The 27,180-nt window shown below is 41.0% G+C and overlaps 1 protein-coding gene across 10 annotated transcripts; it reads left to right on the forward strand.

Moving 5' to 3' along the window:
• The first annotated feature begins 608 nt into the window (after positions 1 to 608).
• Positions 609 to 27,136, forward strand: Ae2 (anion exchange protein Ae2). 10 transcript variants are annotated; one of them, XM_089467428.1, is made up of 16 exons: positions 609 to 1,338; positions 8,601 to 8,909; positions 19,332 to 19,476; positions 19,538 to 19,805; positions 19,875 to 20,004; positions 20,209 to 20,235; positions 20,331 to 20,492; positions 20,556 to 20,798; positions 20,895 to 21,035; positions 21,337 to 21,354; positions 21,680 to 21,895; positions 23,019 to 23,216; positions 23,275 to 24,983; positions 25,064 to 25,258; positions 25,323 to 25,551; positions 25,624 to 27,136. In XM_089467428.1, the coding sequence occupies exons 2-16, from the start codon at positions 8,832 to 8,834 to the stop codon at positions 25,693 to 25,695; spliced, it is 3,831 nt and encodes a 1,276-aa protein (XP_089323554.1). In that variant the 5' UTR covers positions 609 to 1,338; positions 8,601 to 8,831; the 3' UTR covers positions 25,696 to 27,136. The 10 variants fall into 10 exon arrangements, with proteins under 10 accessions (XP_089323554.1, XP_089323557.1, XP_089323558.1 ...); XM_089467429.1 differs by lacking the exon at positions 609 to 1,338 and adding an exon at positions 7,821 to 7,969; XM_089467430.1 differs by lacking the exon at positions 609 to 1,338 and adding an exon at positions 8,059 to 8,190.
• The last annotated feature ends 44 nt before the right edge of the window (positions 27,137 to 27,180 follow it).

Genomic DNA, 27,180 nt, shown 5'->3' on the forward strand with positions numbered 1-27,180 from the left:
TTGTTAGTTAAGCGCATTACGCACATTATGGCTATTTGCACCTGTAGCTGTAGCTGAAGCGTATGCGGCCAGTGCAATCGCAGCATATCCTCGTTTTGCCTAGTTGGAGCAGCGCAACCCACTGCCCACACACAAAGGAACAGCATAGAGAGCAAGCGAGAGAGCATGTGCGTCCGAGAGAGCGCTGAGTGCAAAGCCGATCAGTAACGAGGGTGGCTCTTGCAAGTCATATTCGCTCTTGCGTCTCACTCACGTGCTCTCTAGAACAATCGATGCATGCCTGCTGCATACCCTGTGCTCAGTGCAGTGTCATGAGAGTCATTGAGGCAGGTAGAAAATTGTATAAATAGGAATTCGTTGGAAAACCAAAATTGTAAGGTTAAACGAAGACTCAAGGGCAAGGAGAGACTAAAATGGCAATATGTGGAAATTTACAAAAATTCCACTCTTCCACAACATACAGGGTACATTTATGTCGACGCTTATGAGTTTCTCATAAAAACCGCTCTCACTCTATTCCAAAACATGTTGTTGTTGGTTTCTGTCGATATTTCTGCTGCTGCTGCTGTTCGGCTCGATTGCTCTCCGTGTTTAAAAACGTGCTGCCGCAGGAACAGTAAATCATTACGCTCAGAAACGTGCGACCGGAAAGACGGAGACGATCGAGTCCAAAGAAAAAGAAAAAAACAACCGCTAACCGTTCGCCAAGTTCAAGTTTGTCGAGACGCCGCGCCGCGTGCGTTGCCGCTATCAAAGTCCTATAAACTGTTACGAAAAAACATTAAGAAATATATAAAAAGAATTTGTAAAAGATATACGCAACGATATATGTACCTATATACGTCATAAACATTGTGTGTTGTTGTTACTATTGGTGTTTTTTTATTTGTTGCTGCTCTGTCATTTTCTGTGTCTGTGGTCGGCCGGTCGTCTTTCTTCGAGCGTTTCCGTTGCCGTTCCCGTTCCCTTTGCCAACATCTTCGATCGTCGCACTTTTGTTCCATCGACGCGTTTCTTTCGAACTGTATTTTGTATAATTCGCATGCATGTGACGCAGCCGCTGCCGCCGCTGCAGTAATTTGTACAAAAAGTGATTTGTTTATTGTGACATTCGCCCCGACCCCCCGACGGCCCTTCGCACAGATGATCGGTCAATGAAGTTGTGTCAGGCACAGTGGAAAATTTTCGAGACATCGCGACACCACAACACCACAAGTGAGAAGCAGCTGGTAAAACGAAAAGAAAAAGAAGAAACTGATACAAAAACCAAAACAACAAAATAAAAGACCAAATTGGCTACAGCCATCATCGAAAGTCGTGGGTAAAAGAGCTCTTAAAGTACGTGTCAATTATTATTATATTCATTTACGAGTCGCCGTGTCTGTCTGTGGTTATGGTTGTGTGTTGTTCTTGTTGTTGCTCTGGATGGCTGCTATTTCTGTGCCAATTTTTGAAATTTTCGTATATTTTGTTTTTCAACTTGTGGCTGGCTATGACGCTGATATGAACTGATTATTGTTTTTCTGTGTTTTGTTTTGTTATTGTTTTTTTTTTTTACCCTCAAGTACAATTCCGAAAATAAGTGTCAACGGCAGACAAGCAATGCCCATTGTAGTTAGTGCTGTTATACATAACGAAAATACAGTTTTAGCCAGTGCCCAGATCTCGATCTGCTGCCAAATCCAATGCGTCTGCTCTCTTATTCAAATGCTTGATAATTAACTAATTATACACGTACATAAAAAACTAATCAACTTCAAATATTATTGGCATTAGACAAGCAATCATAAAAAAAATGTCAAGCTCGAAAATGCAGCAACTGATTACTCAACACACGCACACACACTTACACACAGAACTTCTGCCTTTGTTACTCATTTACTCTTTCGTTCGCTCCCACCTCTCTCGCTCTTTCTGTGTTTTGTGTTTCTGTTACTCTGACTCTTTGATTCTATCTTTTTGAAACTGGTTCTGCATAGTTAGGCCCATTCACCATTCATTTCTTACATTTCTTTTCATTTGGTTTTTGTTTTTGTGTGTTTTGTGATTTTTTTCCTTCATATTTCTTTTTTTATGTTCTACTGCTCAAAGCAAAAAGTACACATAGTTAACGTTTTTCTCTTTATTCCTGCTCACGCTTCTGCCATCCCTGATGCTCGCTCTCGCTCGCACTGTTGTGCTAGGCTAAGCTCGACTGCTGCTGTTGCTGCTGCTTTATGCAAAATACTGTAATAATAGCAACAACAATACCAACGGCGACAGCGACGCCGCCGTCACCTTATCAACACCGTTAAAGTTTTGCAGCGTTTTAAGCTCTGCACGTGAATTTCGCGACGTGCAGCGCTCTTCTTCTTCGTCTTCTTCGTGTTATTGTTTGCGTTTAGCGCGGCATGCAAATTCTTTGTATGTATATGTTTTGTGTGCATGTAGTTGGGCATAGCGAGCCCTTTCTTAGCGTGCTGTCTCCCTCTATCGTACATACACCAGCTCACTTGCTCTCCCTTGCTCGCGGCGTGTGAGTAATGGCTCAATAATTTGGCTGCCTTAACCCACACACCCTTTACACACACACTCTCTCTCTTTGGCTCTGTCTCGTTCGCTCCTTTTGTGCCGCTCGCACGTACAATGGTAACGAGAATTTGTTTATCTTGACTTGTGCATAGTGTTTTTTGTTCTTTCCTGATATTTAACCAAAAAGTATCATGACGCCTAAAGTTGATTGTTTTTATTGTTGTTGGGGCCCCGTTGTTGTCGTTGTTGTTGTTGGCTTTGCAGTTTTGTTTACACAACTAGTGGGGAGCTCATGTTTTGTTTTTTCAGACTAGTATTTATTGTTCCTGTGCACGGTTCACGGAATTTGCAACGGCTGCAATTTAAAGTATGTGCGAGTATGTTACAACAAATGAGAGTGCCTCTTTATACCAGGGCAACGTCTCTTGTGGGTGGCTGGTGCGGCGCAGAAACTTCTGCTAAGCATACGAAACGTAATACCTAGTGCACATGAGTGTGTATAAAGTGGTTATTTTTACTTTCTATTGCAAACAATTGATTATAAATAAACCACTCACTCACTCTAGAACTTTCTAGTCATATCATATGCATACATACATATATATTGTATATCTTTGCTGAAATAACAATTGCTTTAAGGAGAAACCGAAATCGAAACCCGATACAGAATTTACCTTTAGATAATTTGATATCATATGTCATTTCTTCAGCTTTCCATTGTTTTGCAATCAAAACTGGAGAGCAACAATCATTTTTATTGCCCAAACAATTAGTCATTTGGTTCATTGCACTGCCATACATCCTCTGATGGTCTTTCGATATTAAAACCCCTAGAAAACGGAATCCCATTTGTATATTAAACATTGTAGAAATTATTTCCTGAAATTGTTATTCATAACACAAGAAGTAGAGTCATCATTTTATTTAATGCTAGATATACGCATGTATATATATACTGACTGTTTATAGTTGCTTCGGTCAGATCAGAAGCGAACAGAATTGCTTATCTAAGCGAAAGAAGAAGCAGAAAAAAATATTTCGTCGGAGTATTGATTACGCCTACAAATTGACTTTTGCCAGTTAGTCAGCTAGTCGGAAGGCCGGCCGAGTCGAGTCGATCGTCTGCCCCTTGTATCAGTTGGTCATTAACTTGGTCTCCAATTAGAGTTCTCTGTTCTCCAATTGTTGTAGTTGTTGTAGGTTGTTTTTGTTATTGGGTTATCGAATCGCAATTGCTTTTTCATTTCGAGCATTTATACGTGTGCGAATTGCCGAAGCGTAGAGTTTGTTCTTTTAATAAATATAAATTTTGTATGCTTAATTTATTTGATTGGTTCGAGTACAGTTAGTGTAGTTCAAGTGCTCTGAACCTTTAACCACACAGCTTAGCTTAGTGTGTGCATGATTGTAAGTGTAAATGTGTGTGTGTGTGTGTCTGTGTGTCCGTCCATAAATCCTTCATCAAGTCCAACAAGTTTGCTGGAGTGCCAAGTGGTTGCCAGTCAAGTGGAAATGGAAACTACTTTCAACTGCGACTGGCTAGGTCAACAGCAACAACTATGAAATAGAATTCGATTGCATAACATATTCACCTAGAACTGTGGAAGTGCGAGGGTCGTTCAAGAAATGTGGCTTATTGATAAATGATATAGTTAACTGATATATGAAGTTTGAATTGACAGATTTTTGATATATTGACTGCTATTTATCTTTCTTGATTAGCTAATTGATTAACATCATATGCATACGTTAAAAAAAATTGATATGTATACTATATATAATCAACTCTATTCATTGACAATTACTGCCTTTTATATTATAGATTAGTTATTTCTAATATATCGAAATCCATTTACTTTCTTTCACTCTCAGCAATGACGCCTTACTTATATAAAAACCCTCGCAGCAACGACCCACTCCCTATATATATAACATTTTTGTTGGCGCTATTCTATCTGATATGCAGCACTGTCTGGCGGAAAGCAACGGGATTCGTTTTTATTGTTTTATTTATATATTTTTCTCGCCCAGCTGCAAATCAAATTTCGTCTAATCAAAATTTGGAGCCGAAGAAGATTTAGTGCTCTACTCAGTGGGACAATAACATTCAAATTGTTGACTCTTATTACTATTATTTTGTTATTATATTTGTTATTTATGCCAATACATAGCAATATATATGGGACGCACTTCAGTCTGTATAATTGACCGGCGTCGACTCTAATGCCCCAATTGCTCGAGTATATTGTAATTCAAGTTCTCGAATTTGACATTTTTACGCGTGTCGTGAATTTTTATTACGATTTTCGTGTAGGTGCGCGTAACAGGAAGCACGCTCCAGTGGCAGTGGCGGTGCAACCCCCTTTCTGTTCAGCTTTAAACTCAACTCAAGTTCAATGTCAGTGGCAATGTCAGTGGCTCAGGCTGCGGCAGTTGCAGCTGTTGAACTGTTGCAGTATTTAAACCGGTTCTTCTATCATCGCGACTCGGTCATGATCAGCGGACTGCAATTGCTACTGCAACTCCAACTCCAACTCGAACTCCAACTGCAACTGCAACTGCAATTTTAGTTCCAATTGGCAGCTGTTTATGAAATGTTATGGTAAATGGAACCGGCTGTGACTGGAGTTTGTTTAGTGTTTTCCCGTTTCTTATTCTTCTGTTTTGTTGCTACAGATAAGGGCCAAGTGCACGTGATATTGAAACATTTGGAGATATTCCATTACTTCCCTCTCTCACTCTGTCTGGCTATGTGTATCTGTCCCTTTCTCTATTTCACAGACTGACAAGGAGTGCCAACTGATAAGTCCATAATTGGGACAATAACCATGTTATTATTCAGTATTATTCAGTATTATCAAATAAGTTGAGCACTTCAAGTTTACCCTTGTGAGAACTTGAAATCAGATTCAATTGGGTGTATCGTTGTTTAGGCTGGATTGTGTAATATGGACATGGAGTTTATTCTAATCGGAGTCTATTTATCTGACTCGAGAGTTAATATAAAGTTGTTAGTCTAGTTGTCTATCTGTCATACAGTGGATGAGCGTCGAGGACTAAAGATTAAGAAATTTGATGTTCGTAAGGCACTCGGGGAAAAGATTGTTAGGAAAGGAACGAACTATGTTCAGTTTGATCTGATGATTTAGAAACACAATAATGGATAGTTAGAAAACTAAAAAAGAAAAAAAAAAAAAAAAAAATGAAATACAAATGAGAAAAATTAAGAAAATAATTCCCAAATACTGGGGATTCTATAAAATAGAAATTGTTAGCTGCAATATATATTTTTCATTTAGGTAACAGTTCTTCTGTTCACAGGATATCTGCTAGTCTAGCATAGTCTATTCCTGCCACTTGCTTCAATTACTGTTGCAAATCAGTTTTGGCTACTACGAAACATTGGACAAAAGACAATTATTCGGTTAATTTACGATAGTTATAAATGCCATTCATTACTGTCAATTGTTTAAATCATTTGTAGCCATATCAAAGCGCATCGATAAGGCGATCTGCGATAGTCGCTGCTGATGGATGTCCACTGTACCGCCATGATAAGGGAGCGCACGCTGAAAGCTCACGCAATTCGTATACAAACAATAATTTAAATCAAAGTTAAGTCCGACCCTTGAGCGGACGATCGATCGATCGTTTGCGACGTTTCGCTAATGAACCCATAAAATTGATCACCACGTTAATTTTGGGCTATTTCCCTTGGCACTCCTGTTTCCTGATCGCCGATTGTTTATTTGCTTTGGACTTAAATTATAACACCTTTGCTTTATGGCCCGTCCGCTGCGCCTGTCTAATTCTTTATTTTCTTTTGTTTTTTGATAACATGTGGCTCTGGCCGCCCATAAAACGTGTAAATTTGTAGACCAATGAATCGCAGGAGTCACGCGATCAATTTGATCGAATTGAGCAAATTTATAAATAAACCACTTTAAACTGTCTGTCTGCCTGCTGGGATTGATGGATTGCAGAGTATTTTAGTAGCTCATTGGCGAAAGGAAAATATATAGAGCTTGATATGACTGGAGAGAGCTCTTATTTATGCCATATAAAATATTGCTGAAATCGCTTTTGAAGATCACTCGCAATGTTTGTTTATCATTGGGGATCATTTCTTTCGACAGTTTATAATGTTAATAATGAAATAAAGTATAATGTTAATTGAGCTGTTTATAGGAAAAATACAATATTTATATATCATGCATTTGGGATATGGCAAGATCGGCTTATTATATAAAATTTTGGAGTAAACTGGAATGAGCTGACGATCGAATCGAGTTTTCGCTGCATAAGAAATTGTGATGCGATTATATAAACGATATATAAGGCATAGTGAGTTTAAGGACTGATCTACAATAGATGATGATACTAAAAGATATGCTAGGTATATCTAAGTTATGTTTAGAACAGCTTCTGGCATGATTTGCAAACATGAGCAAATATTTTCTATAGATAAATATATGAGTTACTTCATTTGAAAGGAATACTATCTTATAGACTGGAAAACACACTGTATATGCATAATTTACCGTATTATTTGTGCAGCTTTTAACGCAAATAAACACAGCTCTATAAGCCATGCAATCGAATAAGTCATTTCCCATTCCAGTTAAGCCCCTTTTCAAGAAACTTTTGCCAAGACAACAAATGTCGATTTACTTTGGGTGTGGAAGACACGTAGTCTACACACGAGCGCATAGATAATGCTTTGGCGCTTTGCTCTATTTGCGCAATCTATCAAGCGTGTCCTCTTTAGTTAATAACTACTGTCAAATCAAGTTAATAAGTAATGCATTTCCCTAGCACTGTCAAGGTTAGCAAACACCACGAGTTGCGCCTGTCTCTGTCTGTGTGTGTGTGTGTGCGTGGGTGTCTGTTCAATAGCTCAAGTTTAATCCAGGGCCAACTTTAGACAAACACACATACACACACACAATCTCATCAATTTTTATCAAAGTTAGACAAACAAGCGCTTGGTCACATTTCTGTTGCATAACCCGCAAAGTGATTTGTGAGAATTTGGCCAAAAGGAAAATAAATCGCTTGGAATAGCTATAGCTGTGTTAGTTAGGCTCTAGACCTAGGCCCTAACTAAGCACGAGACTCATGTTGGACTGTCTACTAATATTAGCCCACACACACACACACACACACACATGCATACACACACTTGTAGATACCTATTAACACCCCAGCTCGGCATGTGTTCGGGTTTCGGTTCGGGCCACATTTCGTTTCGTTAGTCAATGTTCTGGGCGCCGCATAAATCAGCGCCAACGCAACCGCAACAGGTACACACGGCTTTCGTTTGTCATTGAGCGCACCTCGCGTATCTCGACGCGCGCCTCGCGTATCTCGCCTACGCGGGTATCCTATAGATACACTTTGAGCTATCCGTGCGCTTGCCCTAATTCAATTTGTGTGGACGTTCAGCAAAAAACAAAAGGTGCCCGTTCGAGTTCTTGTTGTTTAAGGAGTCGCCAACACGCAGCTCACATTTTATTGAGCTGTATACATATTCGATATATATATGTATATATACTGTGTATATTTTGGTGAAATTTGTGTTTTTAGCCAGCTGCTCGTCAGTTGTTCATTTGCCTGAATGTGACTCAGACGCGCACTTGTCCAGACTTGCCTAATTATTGAAGTTAATAAAAGAGAAATGTGTGTGTGTGTATACTACAATATATAGAAAATATATATTTATAAATATTTGTATAAAGAAATAAACAACTGTGCTGAAATTGGAATCGTTTAATGACGCCTTCAGCTGACGATCAATGGACAGGCGACAGCCCAGCACAGCCCGCAGCCCTCGCAAATTGATCAAGTGACTGTCGAGTCGCGTGCTTCAGTAGCCCACTCCCGCGTTGGGCGAGTTCATGCCCCCAAGTTGTGCGTGCTTGCAGCATTTGAGTTTAATTGAGTCGCAGAACGAAAGTTTATTGCTGTTGATATTGTGTTTGTCTCTGAGTGTTTGTGTTGGCTTCAATTGAATTGCAGCCGTGCGAGTCGCAACTTTCTCGTTTCTTAATTTAATTGCGTACTAAGTGCATTCTCTTCCCTCTCTTCAGACTTGCAGCCCAGCCCACGCCTACCGTCGCACCGTCACACCGTCACACCGAATGCCGAGATTCTTCTCCGAGCTGCCGCAGTGGAAGCGCCAATTCAACCACAGCTCAATGCAAGTGCGCTGGTACAGGCATCTGCAAATCATCAAATAAACCGAGAGTAGATACCAGCTGGACCCAGACCCAAGGAGTTGCTCTACGTGAAGGGACCCTCGAGGGGAAAACGACGCCAAAATGAGCTTCAGCTCGGCCAGCGGCCGCGAGAACAATGTTCGCAAATTGTCCTTTTTGGGCTTTAATACCAAGAAAAAGGTAAGACCCTAGCAATTAATTGAGGTGTTTTATTTAATCACCTAATAATGGATTGGCCTGCCCAAAAGAGGCGAGGGGAATTTTAGAGAAATTTCAAGGTGTTTTATCTTACGTAATGAAATGCGATTAAAAATATTTTAATTTATGAAATTTGACGCCGTTTCTTGATCAGTGCGAACAAGTATAAAATGAATGGGTATATTTGTAATTTGACATATTTTGATGGAGGAGATAATCTTATTAAACAAATTTATCTTTTTGTTTTTAAATCCGTTGAATTTAAAGATTTAGTCATCGGGTTAAAACTGGTTTTAGAACATGTTAGAGCCTTGCAGTCGGTCAGAATTGGCTGCTTAATACTTAGTCATGATAAAAAAACAGGTAAATTTTAAATAAGGATCAAACAGCAATATTTTGTAATATCAGCTCTGATGCTGAAGTAGATATAGTTTATTAAATAAGTATAATTTTAATTTATAAGTAAATTTACAAGTAAAAGTGAATAATCTATAGAGTAGGCCAAAAGTCACATAATTGTCATGCTGAAAAGTTACAGATATTGTGTGCTATGGGCTGATAAATATTATATATAATGAATGTATTAATATATGATATATATTGTATATATATATATATCTATATTTGAAAATTCCGTTGCTTATGTAGTAAAAGATGAGTAAATACCGATTTGGCACGACCTCAGTGAGCTTATGCAAAAGCTCTAAGACAGCTGAGCAAACGAATTTCTATTTGAAATTTCAATTCTTTAGTTTTAATAGCCAAGTATTGCTGACAGATAAACAAACAGCAATCAGCATAAAACCTATATACGCTTAATTAAATTCATATCGGATATCCTCAAAGTTCTTTAAAAACTATCATCAACTATTATTAAACTTCCTTTGATCATTGAGAAGAGTTTAATGAACAATTCGCAATTATTAATTAGCATATTAATGAAGTCAACTTTCGCTCGCTCAATTAATTAATTAGCCCGAGTTGAGCTTATACAAAACTCGTAATTCTCTAAAAAACATGAAAAATAAAGTCAACTAAAATCGATTTGTCAAATGTTGTCATCAGGCTTGGAAATTGCTTCCTAATGCTTCAGTTGAACTTGTACATATATATACATATATCCAGTTAGTTTCTTATAATCTCGACTTAATATTTGCTCAGTAGTTTTCCACACATGAGTAAAAAATTCATTGCAAAATTGTTAAAAAAAATGTGTTGAATTTTGAGTGTGCAAAATATTTATCAAATGTTTTTTATGTTATTAATTCGTTGCGGTCTTTTTTGTTATGTATTTTTTATTATTGTATTTTTTATTATTTTTTTTTTGTGTTTTTATTTTGTTTGTACGCGCGGCTAATGTCAAGTAATTGTTATTGATTTAGTAGCTGTTGTTGCCAATTGTTGTTGCTTTTGCCGTGTAGATTTCCGCACTTGTTTTGGTTGTCGCAGTTGTTGTTGTTGTATTTGTGCCCTGGCATGCCCGCCAGCCAGTCAGTGACACAATTTGGAAACCAGTTTCGCTTTTTATTGTGTCGATTTGGATTCGGATCTTGAATCTCGATTTACAGTTGTCACTCCAATGCCCTAGACCCGGCTAGAGCGAGTGAACGAGTGAGCGAGTGAGAGGGAGGAAGAGAGTTCGCACAATCACGTACTCATTCATTCATTCGACATTCACTTGGATGTGCCTGCCCATTAAACTAGAGCGGACAAAACTCTGAGCACGTTACGTATACGCCGCGTGGCGTTCACAGCGACGAGGGCGGCTTTAAGGCCAAAGCCAAATGGATATCAACAACAACAACAACAACAGCAACTGCAACAGCAACTGCAACAGCAACTGCAACAGCAACAACTACATAAACGAAAACTGAGCACAAAGCGTAGGCAAACACAAAACAGCAACAAAAACGCATTTTTAATTGTGCGTCTGGGAGCAGTTAAGAGAGAGAGAGACAGCAAGTGAAAGAGAGAGAGAGAGAGAGAGAGAGAGAGCACAAAGAGGTAGGGGGCAACTTCTCCGGAAACTAGTTAGACATTCAAAACGAGCGGGCGGACAGGCACTCACACACACACGTTCACTCACTCACACACACACACACACACACATATACAGACACACTTTCTCTGAATAGCATAGTCAACAACAGGAAATCAATATTCGTGGTCAAGGCTGCCAAGTGCAACTGCAATAATAATAAAGGCAGCAAACAGTTGCAGCAATAACAATTGCTGGCATTGGCATTGACCAGCAAGTGCTCGTAATGAAATCGTTGACACCTGAACTGAAAGCCACATTTACGCTGGCTATTAACTTAATTGCCAAGGCAGCTAACGCCTAGCCTCCACCTAGCTAACCACCTGCTGTTACCCGTAAGTAGGCAATGATTTGGGCCCTTAACGTTTCAATTATCCGTTAGTTTGTGCCTCGCGCTCTGCCTCTCTCTCTCTATGAGGGAGTGCGTTGAGCTCAGCCCTTATCACTCGTAATTGCCTTCAAAGTTCTAAGCACGCACATGACAAGCCAGCTCAACTGCAAACACGGGCACACTGGTTAAGAAGCAATTGAACAAGTAAAAGATAAGAAAAGTTTGAAGAAGCTAAAGTTGATATATCAATATGAATTCTTAATAAATTCGTCTAAGAGTAGACTCGAGTATATCACATATTTGTAGTACCGCAATATATATACAAATATTTGACCCTCCTTGAACCCTTTTTGCCAAACAGTCTGTGCCAATTAAAGCTAGCAAATATAAGATTCAAGCATATCAAATTTACGTAAACTCAAACCAAAGCGTTTTTCTGCATAAATTTCTGCACATCTATAATAATAATAATTATATTTTGCATATCAAAGCCAAAAAGCTCGCCCATAGAGCTGAGGCTTTTCTATCATCAGCTTGCCTTGCATCTATAAATATATATTTTCGTTTAATTAAATGTTTTCTATATATAGACTTTGTTTGTTTTTCCTTAAGATTGCACAAGTCTGGCTAGGTCCTTGTGCAGTGAAGAGTTCATAATTTGAATATTTTTAGGGTAAAAGCGGAAGCTTTTCCAGCAAAGCTTTGTCGAATGCCACCCCATGCACAGGCGACACACGCCCGCCAAAGCAGCTGACCTTGACCGTGTGCAAGGCTCGTTGGGCTCTCTCTCTCTCTCTTCCTCTCTCGCTCTCTCTCACTCTCTGGCAGTCGTTTTCACCTTTAGCTTATGCGAGCTTTTGGCACTTGTTCACATTTTATATGTGTGCGTGCTACTGCAGCTACTGACTGCGCTGCCCGCAGAGCTTTCAGGCAAAGCTCTTTGGCTGTTGCGTTGTTTTTGCCTTGTTTTTTGGGGCGCAACGTAAAGTGCATTTGTGATTTACGTCAGCAACGGTTGTAAAACTCTCGTTTGGGCCAACGCCAGCGCCAGCGGGCAGCGGCCGTGAGAGAACAGCTGTGTGCGCTGCAGCGCCGTCGGCAGCGCAGCCAGCAGCTGTTAACTATGCTACAGTTATACGCGCGCGCCTCCGTCGTGCGCCGGCGCAGGTAACATGTGTGTAGCAATCGCAGTGCTGGCCATGGCACCAGCAGCCGCCAGTCACGACATTTGCTGGGAAGCCTTCCCAGACGCCACAACATTTTTAGGCTTGAGAGCGCGCGCCGTTCCGTTTCCCCACGCGCTGTCTCTGTGCCTCTGTGTGCGTGTGTGCGTGTGTGCGTACGTGCGTGCGTATCTTTATATGTATTTGTCCTCTATCTTTTGCTAGTTGCTGCTGCAGTGAACTGTTAAGCAGCTCCGCGGGTCAAAGTGCAACAGGCAGCCAAGCATCAACTGTTAACAAAATTATAATAATCATAACAACGAAAAGGAAAAAAAAAAAAACGAATAAAAAAAGTCCCAAACAGCAGCAGAAAAACTTGTGAAAATTGCGCTGGCTGCAAACGAAATGTGAGAAAGTTTTCTCTTTGCCATCGAGTTCATAATTGAAGGTAAAATAATAAAAAACAACTGCTGCATGTTTTGATTAAACTCTGAGCATAATTAAGCCACAAACTTACGCGAAACACTAAATACTAAACACCTGGAGAGTTCTTACAGCCTTGAAAAATATATATGATAAAATTGAAGCTAAGCGTGCACAAGCACACGCACGCAGATACACACACAATATCACACACACACACACACACATACAGATACAGATTGTTTGATATTTTAGCTGGAATTTTGGCACAACAAGTGAACCAGCGAATTGGCTAGCTTATATTTAATACAAACACACACACATATATATACATATATGTATATAGTCGGATACGCTGCCTACTGTTTTGGGCAGTCGCAGCGCAATGTCATGTAATACTAAAAATGGGCGCAAAAAAACGGACGGGGCGCGGCCATGGACACAGCATCTTTTATGGCTCATCTTTGCACACTTTTGCGGTCGTAACTGTAAATCTGTGTGTGCGTGCGTGCGTGTGTGTGTGTGTGTGTGTGTGTGCGGGTACTTTGAATACATTCGCAGGGCCAGCATAATTCATATAGCAGCCAACCAAGTGAAAACCAATTTCAATTTAAGTATCATTCGCTCATATCACACACACGCATGCATACACACACACACACACACACACAGATAGAGGCCAAATTGACCTTGAAGTATGCAACACTTTTCTGGTTATTACGAGAGCAGCAAGAATTACATTTATATATCTGCGGGTGTGTGTGTGTGTGTCTGAGTGTCTGTATGTGTGTGTGTGTGTGTTGCTTTGTCAGCTCAATTACATTATGTTTTAGCGCCTTTAAGAGCACAATGAACGCTTTAACCTTTGCACGTGCCTGTCCGGCCCCAGCTACGCCTATCCCTTGTCACTCACTCACGCTGTCGCCATCCCTCCCCGCACACATACACACAAACACACATACACACATACACACTATGCTATGTTATACGCCTGTCGCATGCCCTTCCTGTCCTTCAGCGAGCATTTCCGCTGCGAAAATTCTCATCAAATTAACACACACGCACAATCTCACACACACACGCGTATACACACACACACACATACAGCGCGTTAGGCTGACGGACAGATACAAACGAAACGAAGCATCGTTAATTTGTGCAAACAAAATATCCACGAAACGCTTCGCCCCCAAAAGGGAACTTCAGATTCGAAGAAAATTATGCGCAACATTTCTTTGTTTTCTTTATTTACTTTACTTATCTTTCTTGTGTTTTCTTTATTCTTTTTATTATTATTATTTTTTAATATGTTTTCTGTGATTTTTTCCGAGTCAAGCGCAAAATGTAAAGTTAAACGAGTTTGTTTCATGTCCTGGAAAATTTGTTGCTGTGCTTCCTGTTTTCGGTGCTCTTGATAAGAGTTATGGGGGGAGAGCATACGGCTGGGAGAGTCTTTTGTTTACGAGCCCACGAATTCATGTGATTAGAATGCGTGCCACATATAATATATGTAATTAATTTTTGGCTACAAGGACCATTGGCCTTTGATTTGGAGTGTTGTCATTTCTGTTGACAGTCAATTACCCCTCTGCTTATTCCATTTTTATGGGTATTTTCACGTGATTGCTCTGTAATTTATTTCCAATTACGCCGGAGGAGTAGGTTATACAAAATATTTTTATTGGTTTTAATTAAAATATTTAAATGGCTATATAATTATCCATATATTAATTTATAGACATTAGGCAAATAATATGCAAAGGCTGGGAAATCACTGTCAATACTATGTAAATTTAGTGTAGGTACTTTGGAAATACAGTCTACATACTATGTTAGTATTCTGTTGAGAGATTGTTCATATTCTGCAAATGTACTGTAATTAGCCTGTTAATATTTGGTAATATTCATAAACTTAGCATAAGAGTATTCTTATGATAAATGTTGGTTGCATTTTTTGAAAATTTAATACATGCATAAATATTTAATTACTCTGTAATTACTCTGTACTTCTTTTTAAATTACTTTACACTTAAGAAATTACTTTCTAGTGACGCTGCAGCTACTTTAAAATTATTCTATAATTCTTTAAAATTACTCAGTAATTATTGTTAAATTACTCGGCAATTCATATCTTCAAATTTGCAGAAATTAATACCTAATTACTGTAATTGGGCAATAATTAATTGCAATCACTCACTAGCTACCTTTTCTATTTCATTTGTTATTACTTTAAAATAAAATTGCGAATACTCCCCGTGCTAGGCTACAATCAATAGGGTATTCGAGCATCCTGCACTTTCGCTTTAACTTTCATTCGATTCCTTTACGAGAGAACAGGCCATTTTAGGCGGAAAATTTGAGCACTCAGCTGATGTGGTGAGGAGCGAGGGGCAAGGGGTAAGTGGCAGAGAGTGTTAGGCAGCGAGTGTCAAAGTGGCTGAGGCAACAGTGAGTGTCTGGGAATGGCAATGTGCCGCTGACATGGACATGTCGTGGAAAGTGCCTCGAAACTTGAGACGAAGGCGACTTCTTTTTTTTTATTGCGGAGAGGTGATGAAAAGTTAAGCACGAACGGCTAAAACTTGACTTGTAAAACTTATGGAGCCCAGCTGCTTATACAAACTTGTGGCAGCAGCAACAACAATTGCAAACACTCAAATCTGTTCAAGTTGTTTGCCACAATTTGATTCAATTTGGCTGACAACATGCAACAACATGTCGGCCAAAAAGTTGCTTAGCCCAACGACCGCATAACTTGCTTATGACTTATAAGTCACGTGCTGTCCCCGCTCCAGCACCCCCGAGCACCCCCTAGCACCCGCTAACAGTTAAATGTTGTCAAACCGCATCAGAAACATTCAACAACCAACATGCCACACACACACATACACACACATAGACACACTCACACATGACTAACTTTTTAAGCAGACGAGCAGCTAAATGCGGGTGCGTGCCTCAGTTTGAGTAGATTCGAATGTATCTCAATCTCAATTTGTAACTGTATCTGTGCGCTTACGCCTCGCTGCACACCTAAGTGGCAGCACAAATAATACGAAATTCAATTTGAAACATTTTTCGTAACTTTGCTGCGTTCAGTTGAAAAGTTTATGAATCAATTGATAATTGAAGCTGTTAGTTGGGCAAAAATTGCAAAGTTTGCCAAGTTCTAGTCGCGCTTAGTTCTCTAGTTAACTGAGTTGCTCAAGTGAACTGGTTCAGCTGAACTGTAGTCACAGTGCAGCCCAATTCGGTGGAACTTTTCAAAGAGTTTTATTTACTTGGAAATTGAAAGCAAATTGAATAATGGAAATGGATATATTGATGGATATATTGATTATTTAAATGGAAATAGGTTTAAGTAAAGCTAAAAAACTTTACAGTTAATTATTGAAAGGTTTACTTAATTGGAATTTGAACTATGATCTATGATCATCTGTTACCTGTCCAAAAGTCTCACCTAAATGTGAACTTGGTTTATTTGGCTTTGACGTATTTGGCCATAGATTATAGAGCAAATATCCCACACATTATATAACATTATTTTTAGCCTAAATATAAATTGTTTTTCAAGGTCTGAAGACAAATATTTTCCTGTTAAGCATTCTGTGATCTTTTTACAATTTGTTGACGAACTGTCTAAATATGATTAGATTTATTTTTTAGTTGAAAATATTAAAAAAAAAAAGTCAGCAAGGGAAATTAAATTTAAATAGATGCCTAAGTGGTTGACTCTGCTTTGGGGCTACTGTAAAATTTATTGTTGTGGTTTTTTCTTATTGTATTCGCTGTTGTTGTTGTTGTTGTATTTAGACAACTTGCGTTGTCGTCTGAAACAACGTCGGCATTTTCATATTAATTTAGCAAAACGCAAAGCAAACAGCGCCAAACGAAAATTGACAGCTCAGACAGCTGGGTGGGCGTGGCTGGTAGAGAGGAGGAGGACCGGCACACCGGGACAAATGCTGGGGCCTCACTTTTGTTGTTGTTGTTGCGGTGCTTTTTTTCCTGCTTTGGTGTGGGCGTTGCAGGTGGGCAAAAACCAAAACAAAACCAAAGAAAACAAAAAACACAAAACGAATCGAATAAAATAGAATAAAAAGCGCCATCGATTATTTTGATAAGCGACGCTGACATTGTTGCACAGTTCGTTTAGCTAAAGTACGCTCGCGCTCGCTCTAATGCTATCGGTCGGCGGTGGGTGGTGGGCGGTTGGAGGTGGGTGGTGTTCAGGTTGTAGCTGGTGGTTAACTCATAATGATGGCCTTGGCTAATGGCTATATGACAAAACATTTTTCGTGTTCTGTCTGGCTGCTAATCACAAATGGCAGCCACATCGCAACATTATTACGAACCAATATCATCATGATGATGATGATTGCTGTTATCATTATTGTCATCTCTATCATTATAATATGCATATAGAGCTCGCCTACTCCTCTACTCCACTACCCACACGCGCTGTTATCGATTAATTAACGTAACGGGGCGCGTTACGCTTTGACTTATCGCACACACACACACACGCTCACGCACACATACACACACACACACACACACAGATAGAGATAGTTAGATAGACAGGACACACATTTGGTATTCCCACGTGCATGCTCTCAGCGTTATTAAATTTTCTATTTATAAACTTGCAGGCTAACTGAATTGAATTGAAGCTCGTTGTTTTGTTTTCCCATTGTCTCCCATTTCCTCTAGTTTCCTTTTGTTTTGTCCGTTAGCCCATTGTTTTCCCTTTCGCTTGCTTATCAGCGACGCAATTGACAGTTCTACCTTGCGCGTTATCATAAAGTTATTAGGCAAATTTAGCATAAAATATTATATGAGTGTGATGCTTATATACAAAAGGGGCGTGGCTGTGGCAGGTGCACAATAAGAGACAAGTACACAAAGAGAGGGAGAGAGAGAGTGTGAGAGAGAGAGGGAGAGAGAGAGGGAGAGGGAAGTTAATTTCCTAGTCATTTTCATTTCACGCGTGTGTGCTTAGGGCTAAGATGGATTTCATGTTGTTTTTACTTCTATGGCAATGTCGAAGGCAAACACCATTAAAGCTGCGTGTCCTGTGCCAGGTGCCAGGTGCGCAGGTGGAAAACGTTTGCTTTAAAGCCGCTGACACACAGGTAGCTAATGGCGCACATAATCTAATTTAACTTGGCTTTATATATGCTCGTGATGTATGAATTTACATATGTCAGGCATAAACTGCGTGCTGTGATGAGGGCCCAGAGAAAGATAAAACGCCGAGCTATACAAAATGAATTGAATTATTGGGAGAAAATGGTAATCAAAGTCGCTATGTCAATTAAACTGTGTGGTTTATTAAAGACAACAGACTTTATTAACTTTTGCTTACTTTTTAAAGGTAGAGAGAGCAGGGGAGAGAGAGAGAGCGAGATGAGTGTTACTTAACCAGTTTTTGTGCTTTCTGAGTGATAGTCGCTCTGTCTCTGTCTGTCTATAAAATTAGCTAAATTTATGGAACTTGTGTGACGAGATGTCTATTGGCATTTAAATATTTGAATGAATGGGTTACAGTACGATCAATGCTAGAATGAAATACAGCTGGGCTCAAGCAGAGCTCGAACTGCAAAATTTCTAGTATAATAAGCTGAAGATCCATTAAATAATTGAATAGAACGAGTGAACTATTCTGGGAATAGCTCGATCACATATGTAACTGATCCTCAGCTGAAATAGATCTACGTAGATACAGATGTATATATCAATGTTCTAATTCAATTATGCAGAGTTCGCTCTGCAGACTGTTTGATGTCTTTAGCCTTCGCACTGATTTCAGCTAGACTTGGCTGATTGATACGTATATAACAAGATAGCGTAAATATTTGACTAATCAAGCAACAACAACAACAATAACATATGATATATGGCAGGCAATTCGAAATGGCACAATCAATGCATTCGTCACTATGAAAATCAATTGAGTTCGATTAAAAACAATTAACATAAACGCCATTAAATATGCTTACAGAGGGTACGATCCACTCTACGATTGTATGATATATGATATGTGGTATATAAATATATATATTGATAGTTAGATATTGATATATTGACGTACTTTTGACTGTCTGATCGTATTGAAGTTTTTATGATGAATTCGCGGACTTCGTCTTCTCTCTGTGTGTGTGTGTGTAAGCGTGTGTGTGGCAAGAGGCAGAGTTGGGTCAATATTTACAGAATTATATTTACACATGACAAGACGAAGATGATGACGGCTACGACATCATGCGACAACAACAACAATAACAATAATGGCCAGTCACATGACTGAATTTTTTTTATAGATTTTTAATTGAAAAGATTGTTGTTGTTGTTGTTGTCTTGAGTCACATAACGTGACCAGAAGAGATGAGAAAACAACGGCCAATTGAATAGAGAATGTAACAACAATATGTCACTCTTATCTCTTGCAGTCCGGCAATGAAGATCCCGACGAAGTGCTGCTGGACTCGGAAATGGAAAAGGTCTTTGCCGGAGCAAAAGCACGCAAAGAGAAGTTCGATGTGAGCACTTTCCAGGACAACAGTCAGCAGCCAATTGGTTCGCGCAAAAAGAGCAGTAAGTAGAGTAGGGAGTTGACTCGACTAGCAGATACCCTGTAACATGCATTCATCTGCAGCACGCACAAATGATTTAAATATTGAAGAAGATTCCGAATACGAAAGCCAAACGGAGCAATTGAGTAATGCACAAAACTATGATGATATACCCGAGGACTTTCCACTAGTCTCGGAACGCGCTGGACACGGCGATCACTCGGACAATTCGGGCGATGAGAAGCACGTGCAGTTCGGTGATGCCAAAAAGAAAATTGTCATCACACCGCCCAGTCTGAGCTATGATGAACAGCCCACGGATCAATCGCACGAACGCAAACGCAGAAAAAGGTCTGAAGGAATGCGAAATCGATCAATATGCAAACCAATTCTGAACTCTCTTCTTCTGATCTCCCACAGCCGCCATCAGTATTATAGACAGCGTAAATTCTCACATCAGGACAGCGTGGAACCCAAAAAGACAATCGAGGAGAACGGTGATGCAGGTGCGCGTAGGATCTCTGTGCAGCCTGAGGACACGGCATTGGAGGTAGGCCAGCCGTAACTCTAGCTAGTTGACCTAAACCTTAACCCAAATAGATAATTCACCTCTTGATTAACCTTGACTATGGTTTTAGTTAACCTAACCAAAAAAAAAAAAAAAAAAAAGAAAACTAAACCAGTCAAATACGTTTCGTTATAATTGCTTTTCTTGCTGCTTCCCATGCTCGGATTCACATCCAACTCAATGTAGACAAATGCCCAAGCGCCGGCTACACAGGTTGATGACAGCCCCTAGCTGAAAGTCCTTATGCTTAAAGTCCTTGCGCTGTTTTGAATATGTTGCTAAAGTCGTTGTTTTATTTTGCACTCTAGGAAGCTGATCTCAATGAGCTGAGATCACATCGTTCGGATGATCCACGCGCCCTGCGACGCCACAAGATTCACCATTCATCCATCAAGCTGCGCGAATTGCCGCAAATAACTATTTCACCGTTTCAAAACAAGAAGCCCGAGGTCGATCACAGTCCACATGAGGTGAGCATTGATCAGCGTTGCTCTCGGTAGAGTCATAGACTGAGAATGGTATTTGCCTTTCAGATCTTTGTGCAGCTGGATGAGCTCACGGGCGTGGGCGAGGATCGGGAGTGGAAGGAGACTGCGCGCTGGATCAAATACGAGGAGGATGTGGAGGAGGGCTCCGATCGCTGGGGCAAACCGCATGTTGCCTCTCTCTCATTCCACTCGCTGCTCAATTTGCGTCGCTGCCTGGAAACGGGCGTTGTGCTGCTGGACCTCAACGAGAAGGATCTGCCAGCGGTTGCCTATCGTGTGGTCGAACAGGTAAGCACACACAGTCTCTTTCGCTCTCTCTCTCTCTTTTTCTCGCTATCTCTCTCTCCCCCCGATTCCCTACTTAACTGAGTTTTTGCTGTGCAGATGGTGGTCGATGATCTTATCAATATCAATGACAAGCCATCGGTCATGCGCTCGTTGCTGTTGCGCCATCGGCACGTGAACGAGCACCAGGGCGTGCTGCCCTTCACCAAGCGCAAATACAACAGCTATACGAGTCTGCAGGTAAGACGGAGATCCGCAATCGCAATCTCTCTATTGAACTATCTAACTCACTTACATATAACAACTTGCATACATTCAGTGCGTGTCCTGTTATCGCTATAAATTGGCTTTAAATATGATGTGTTCTCCAAAATTTGTTAATCATTTTGATCGTGTTCATACTATGCTCTTGTCTATTTCTGCATAAATGCGCCCATAACTGTGCTACATTCTCACATCAACCATACTCGTACACCAACAACAACAACAACAACTACTACTACTACTACTACTACTACAATAACAACTACAACACCAACAGCATCTTCTACCCAAATCGGTAATGAACGACCTCTGTATATAAGCATATATACATATATAAGAATGTAATAAACATATATATGTGTATATATCTGATATATATCTATATAGTCAAGAGACGTACTTATCAAGCTGCTTTTGTCCTGTGTTTCTTTTGACTCTTCTTTACTTTCGTTTAATGCGACTCTTATTGTTTTGCCCATTTGCCCAAATATATATGTATATACCCAACTATATATATATATCACTCACCCTATATACATATATATATACCCCTATATATATATATGTGTATGTACACTGAACACACACATTTGTCTCACATTTGCGCACCACACCAAAAGCTTCTTTGGATGGGCGCCGAGGCCACTCAGCAGCTGCAACAGCAACAACAGCTACAACAACAACAACAGCTACATCAACTACAACAACAATACCTACAACGATCAGCCAAAACGAGACGCAGCATCTGTGTGAGCACCAGTGCGCCGCCATCGGCGATGCTCAATCTGGGCGCCATAGATCATCGACGACACTCGACGACCTCATCGTATCTGGGTGTAATAAGTTTTAAAGCCCTATTTGACAAGCAATTTAAAACAAAACAAAAGAACCCTTTCCCCCCTCAAAAAAAACGTTAAAAATCAGGGAATGAAACTGCAACTGAACTGAGTTGGTAATCCATATAAGAGAGATTCTGCCGGCAAGCCGAAGAATGAATACTTTTGCAGATATAGGAATATAGAAAACTAGCTAGAGTATTATTGCCATATGCTATTGCTTTTCCGATCTCATTTTACTGATAGGCAGTTATTATAGTAGTAGGCCGAAAATGTGTATCGACTAAAGAATATATAATTCGAATGGATTATGCAAGAAGCCTAGACAACTTATACATAAGATGGTTCTATTAATATACATTTGTTTTTCACTTATTCCTAAAACTATAAGAGATGTTTTTCAGAAAATAATATGAATATTAGTTAGCTTAGTTAGCTAGCAATATATGTTTCTTAGATGCTCTCTCTTTACTTATTATGAACAGCAGTTGTTCCCGAAAAAATCTATACAAATAATTGTACTTCGATTTCGAAAGAGTTAAGAAAGTCACAGATCCAATCCCTCATCCATTGCTGTTGATCGTTCTTCCGATAATTTTATATGCATAAGTCGTTCGCACATGTAGGTCTATTCTAGCTTTTATTCCATCAACTGCAAGGGTATACAATGTAAATGTTCTTAAAAATATTAAACAGTTTCATTCCCTGTGTTGTTGCAGTGCTTTAGAAATCGAGCCATTTCTTTTTTTAGCCCACCTAGCCACCACATACCACGTAGCTACTCCCCCTCTCTTAGTACCACTTTAAATGCTCTCCAACTTCACGATTGGCAAGTTCTCAATTGTGTTGTGTTTGTTTATCGACTTACTCGTAAGTTAGCTTGTCCTTAACCTCAAAAAAAAAAAAAAAAAAAAAAAAAAAAAAATGAAAAGAATATCAAAAGAAAAACATAAAAAACTTAGCCTCAAAATGCACCGTTAACTCAGCCTTTAACCCTTAAGTGCACGCCTGTTCTATGTTCTGCATGTTGTGCTTGTTGTAAAATTCGGTTTAAGGCGTTAACATCCAATGTCCGGCTTAACGGGAATACTTTAATACCCTCTCAATCGGCTCGCCCACACAGAACCTCTCGGGCAGCACGGATGACAAGAAGATCAAGATAATGCCGGCCAGCGAGATTGGCGGCAGCAAGCGCAGCAATGAGCTCAAGATAGACATGAAGGACGACATGTACTCCTCCTCGCAGGAGGATCTCAAGAAGCTGCAGAATGATACCATCCTCAAGCGCATACCCGCCGGAGCCGAGGCTACGACAGTGTTGGTAAGTTCCATTAAATGGATACCTGTGAATGTTTTAACTGATCTGCATACCCTCGCAGGTGGGCGCCGTGGAGTTCCTGGAGCAGCCCACAATTGCCTTTGTGCGTCTGTCGGAGGGCGTGCTGATGCCCACTCTGACGGAGGTGCCCGTGCCGGTGCGCTTCATGTTTGTGCTGCTGGGGCCACGCAACTTCGATCTGGACTACCATGAGGTGGGTCGCTCCATCTCCACGCTGATGGCCAACGAGCACTTCCATGCCATTGCCTACAAGGCGGACGATCGCCGCGATCTGCTGTCGGCCATCAACGAGTTCCTGGATGATTCCATTGTGCTGCCGCCTGGCAACTGGGACCGCCACGATCTGTTGCCCTTCGACGAGCTGAAGGCCAAGAAAGACTGGATTCGCACGCGCAAGATCAAGGCGCTGCAGGTGAAGCGCGACAGCGAGATGATCAAAATCGGCAGGGATGAGGAGAAGGCGCTGCTCGAGAAGCAGGCACTGGGCGCCATCACCGGGCCAGGTGGCCCCGGCGGCGATGGCGACGGCGACGACGACGACGATGGCAAGAAGAAGCGGCCCAGTCCCCTGGACAAGACGCATCGGCTGTGGGGCGGCCTGTGCAATGACCTGAAGCGTCGCATGCCCATGTACAAGAGCGACATACGCGACGGACTCAACACGGAGACTCTGGCGGCCACCATCTTCATGTACTTCGCCTGCCTGTCGACGGCCATCACCTTCGGTGGTCTGGCCTCGGCGAAGACGGACAACTGGATCGGCATACCGGAGACGCTGATTGCCTGCTCCCTGGTGGGCATCATCTTCCACTGTCTCTCCTGCCAGCCGCTCGTCATCATTGGCACCACCGGACCCCTGCTGCTCTTCGATGAGGCGCTGATTGTCTTCTGCAACGAGTACCACTTCGACTTTCTATCGGTGCGCGTCTACGTGGGCGTCTGGCTGATCATCATAGCGCTGTGCGTGTCCGCCTTCGAGGGCAGCGTCTATGTGCGGCTGCTGACGCGGTTCACGCAGGAGATCTTCTCGGCGCTGATCACGCTCATCTACATTGTGGAGACTATGATGAAGCTGGTGTCCATCTACAAGCTCAACCCGCTGCTGCCCGACTACAATCTGCCGCCGCCGACGCTGGTGCACCACAATGAGACCAAATTTAACATAAGCGTGTCTGTGGTGAACGCCAGCTCCACAGTGGCGCCTCCAGCGCTGCCCAAGATACCCACGAATCAGCCCAACACCGCGCTCTTCTGCACCATACTGACTCTGGCGACCTTTGTGGTTGCCTACTACCTGAAACTCTTCCGCAACTCGCACTTCCTCGGCCGCAACGCCCGCCGTGCGCTGGGCGACTTCGGCGTACCCATTTCCATTGCCATGTTCGTGCTGGTCGACTATATGGTACCGTCCGTTTACACCGAGAAGCTGGTGGTGCCCGAGGGCCTGTCGCCCAGCGATCCGGTGCGCCGCGGCTGGTTCATTGGCTTCAATCCGTGCGAGACGTGGGTGCCGTTTGCCTGTGCGGTGCCAGCTCTGCTGGTCTACATCCTGATCTTCATGGAGTCCCAGATATCCGAGCTGATTGTCGACAAGCCCGACCGTGGCCTCAAGAAGGGCTCTGGCCTGCACTGGGACATTGTGCTGCTCTGCCTGCTGAACACCTTCTGCGGCCTCTTCGGCATGCCCTGGCATTGTGCAGCCACCGTGCGATCCGTGACCCATGTGTCGTCGGTGACAGTGATGTCTCGGTGGGTACAACTCCTCCTGATCTCGCTGCTGTTCAGGGCATGACTAACTATTTAAATTCTTCTTCTTCTGATCTCCGCAGGACTCACGCACCCGGTGAATCGCCGCGCATCATTGACGTCAAGGAACAGCGTTTGTCCGGCTTCTTTGTGTGTGTCATGATCGGGCTGTCGGTGCTGATGGCGCCGCTGCTCCGACTCATACCCATGGCCGTGCTCTTTGGCGTCTTTCTCTATATGGGCGTGGCCTCGATGAGTGGCGTGCAGCTCTTTGAACGGTTAGCATGGATTGATTTAAGCTCTCGAGAACTCTGCTAAACTGTTTCAATTCTTGCATTCCAGCATAAGACTGTATTTCATGCCAGTCAAGCATTATCCACCCACAAACTATGTGAAGCGTGTGCGACCCTGGAAGATGAATATGTTTACGGCCATACAGGTGCTCTGCCTGGTTGTCCTGTGGACGGTCAAGTCATCCAAGTTCTCGCTGGCTTTTCCCTTCTTCCTGATAATGATGGTGCCCATACGACAGCTCTTGGGTTCGATCTATAAGCCCGAGGAATTACAAGCGGTAAACGGCACAATCCAATCTAATCTAATATTTGTTATAATTGAATATTATCTTTCTTTCTGTTTCCGTTAGTTGGATGGCAGCGAGGTTAAGGCCGACGAAGACGAGCCCGACTTCTACGAGCAGACGACCATACCAGCTTAGTGACTTAGGTGCAACTGTGGTCGGACCATGTCCGAGCTCAGGTTTAGGCCAAATTTAACTAGTTCGTTTTTTAATCTAAGTATTCAAAGTATTAAAGCCAAGCCGCGTCCCAACAAAAGCAAAAACAACAACAACAAAACCAGCAACAACAGCAACAAATACAAACACAAATTGTTTGTGAGAAATTTGTGGTGATCGTGTTAACGAACTACCTGCATTAGTATTTAGAGAGAAGGATGTAGCCTAAAAGTAAACAAAGAAACAAAGGAGAAACACACCTGAAAACCTATTAGATTGTAAGGGTCACAGCTGATTGAGGTGGGTGGCAGAGCTGAAAACTCAAGTGGAAAGAGAAAACGTTGTACCTAAAAAGGAAAGGAAAAGGAGAGGAGGCATGAGCCACGCGACGTGGTTGAGCAAAATGTGTGCTAAATACAAATACCAATTCGTTGCTGAATTACCGATAAATGATTGTCGATAACCGATAACGGATTACTTCAAACTGATAACCAACGAGCGATTCTGAACAAGAGATTCAAAGAAAAGACTCAAGTTCGTTAAGCATCTGGTGTGCACTGAGGACCCGCATTTATGCCTTATGACAAAATGTTTGCTTAGCGAAAAAAAAACACAAAAAAAAAAAACAAAAAACTATTTATGAGAATAGAAGAAAGAAAAACAAAGACGAAAACTTTGCCTCATACATAGACATGAACACAAATGAAAATGAAAAGTGAAAAGTGAAAACATACACATATATTTGATTTATTCTCGTTGATTATTTGCTCGTTTCTCGCGTATTATTAGCAATAAATAAATTTGCATATACATACATACACACGTATATATATCTATATATATGTATATAGATAACTATATTTACAATAATAAACTCGGTTTAGTCTCATCGAAAGAGCAATGAACACGAAGAAGCATTCTTAGAAACAAAATCAAACTATTTGGCTTCTACTGGCGTAGTGATAATTAGTGTCAAACACACACAAACAAAAATCCCCAAAAATACCAGATTTAACAACACAATATATATATATCTAAAAAATAAAAAGTTTTAAAAATATTAAATTTATTGAATAGAAATTTATTGAGAAAAAATATATATAAAACTAAATTTGCGTACTTCGCTTAGCGCACACTTCTAAAGTGAACGCCCCGTTGTGACGTAGCTGCTGTAAGTTTTTGCCTTTTTTTGGAATTACCTATACTTATTGTCTTATTAGTCGTAATCCGATTTAAATTAAAACATACATATATATATATATATATATATATACATATATCCGTTCGGTGCGACTGGCATTACGAACTTAACCTATTTTTATGTAACTTGCATGTACTTGTACTCGTACGATACTTACTCTTAAGTAGTTGTTGTCTAGTTTGTTTAATTCAAATTCAAAATAAAATATAAAACCATATCAAATGTCGTTTAAGTGCAGAAAATGGGTAATCAAATGTCAGCATATA

The sequence above is a fragment of the Drosophila arizonae genome, chromosome 4 (assembly GCF_054131065.1).
Source record: "Drosophila arizonae isolate 15081-1271.41 chromosome 4, UAZ_ARI_1.0, whole genome shotgun sequence".
NCBI lineage: Eukaryota > Metazoa > Arthropoda > Insecta > Diptera > Drosophilidae > Drosophila > Drosophila arizonae.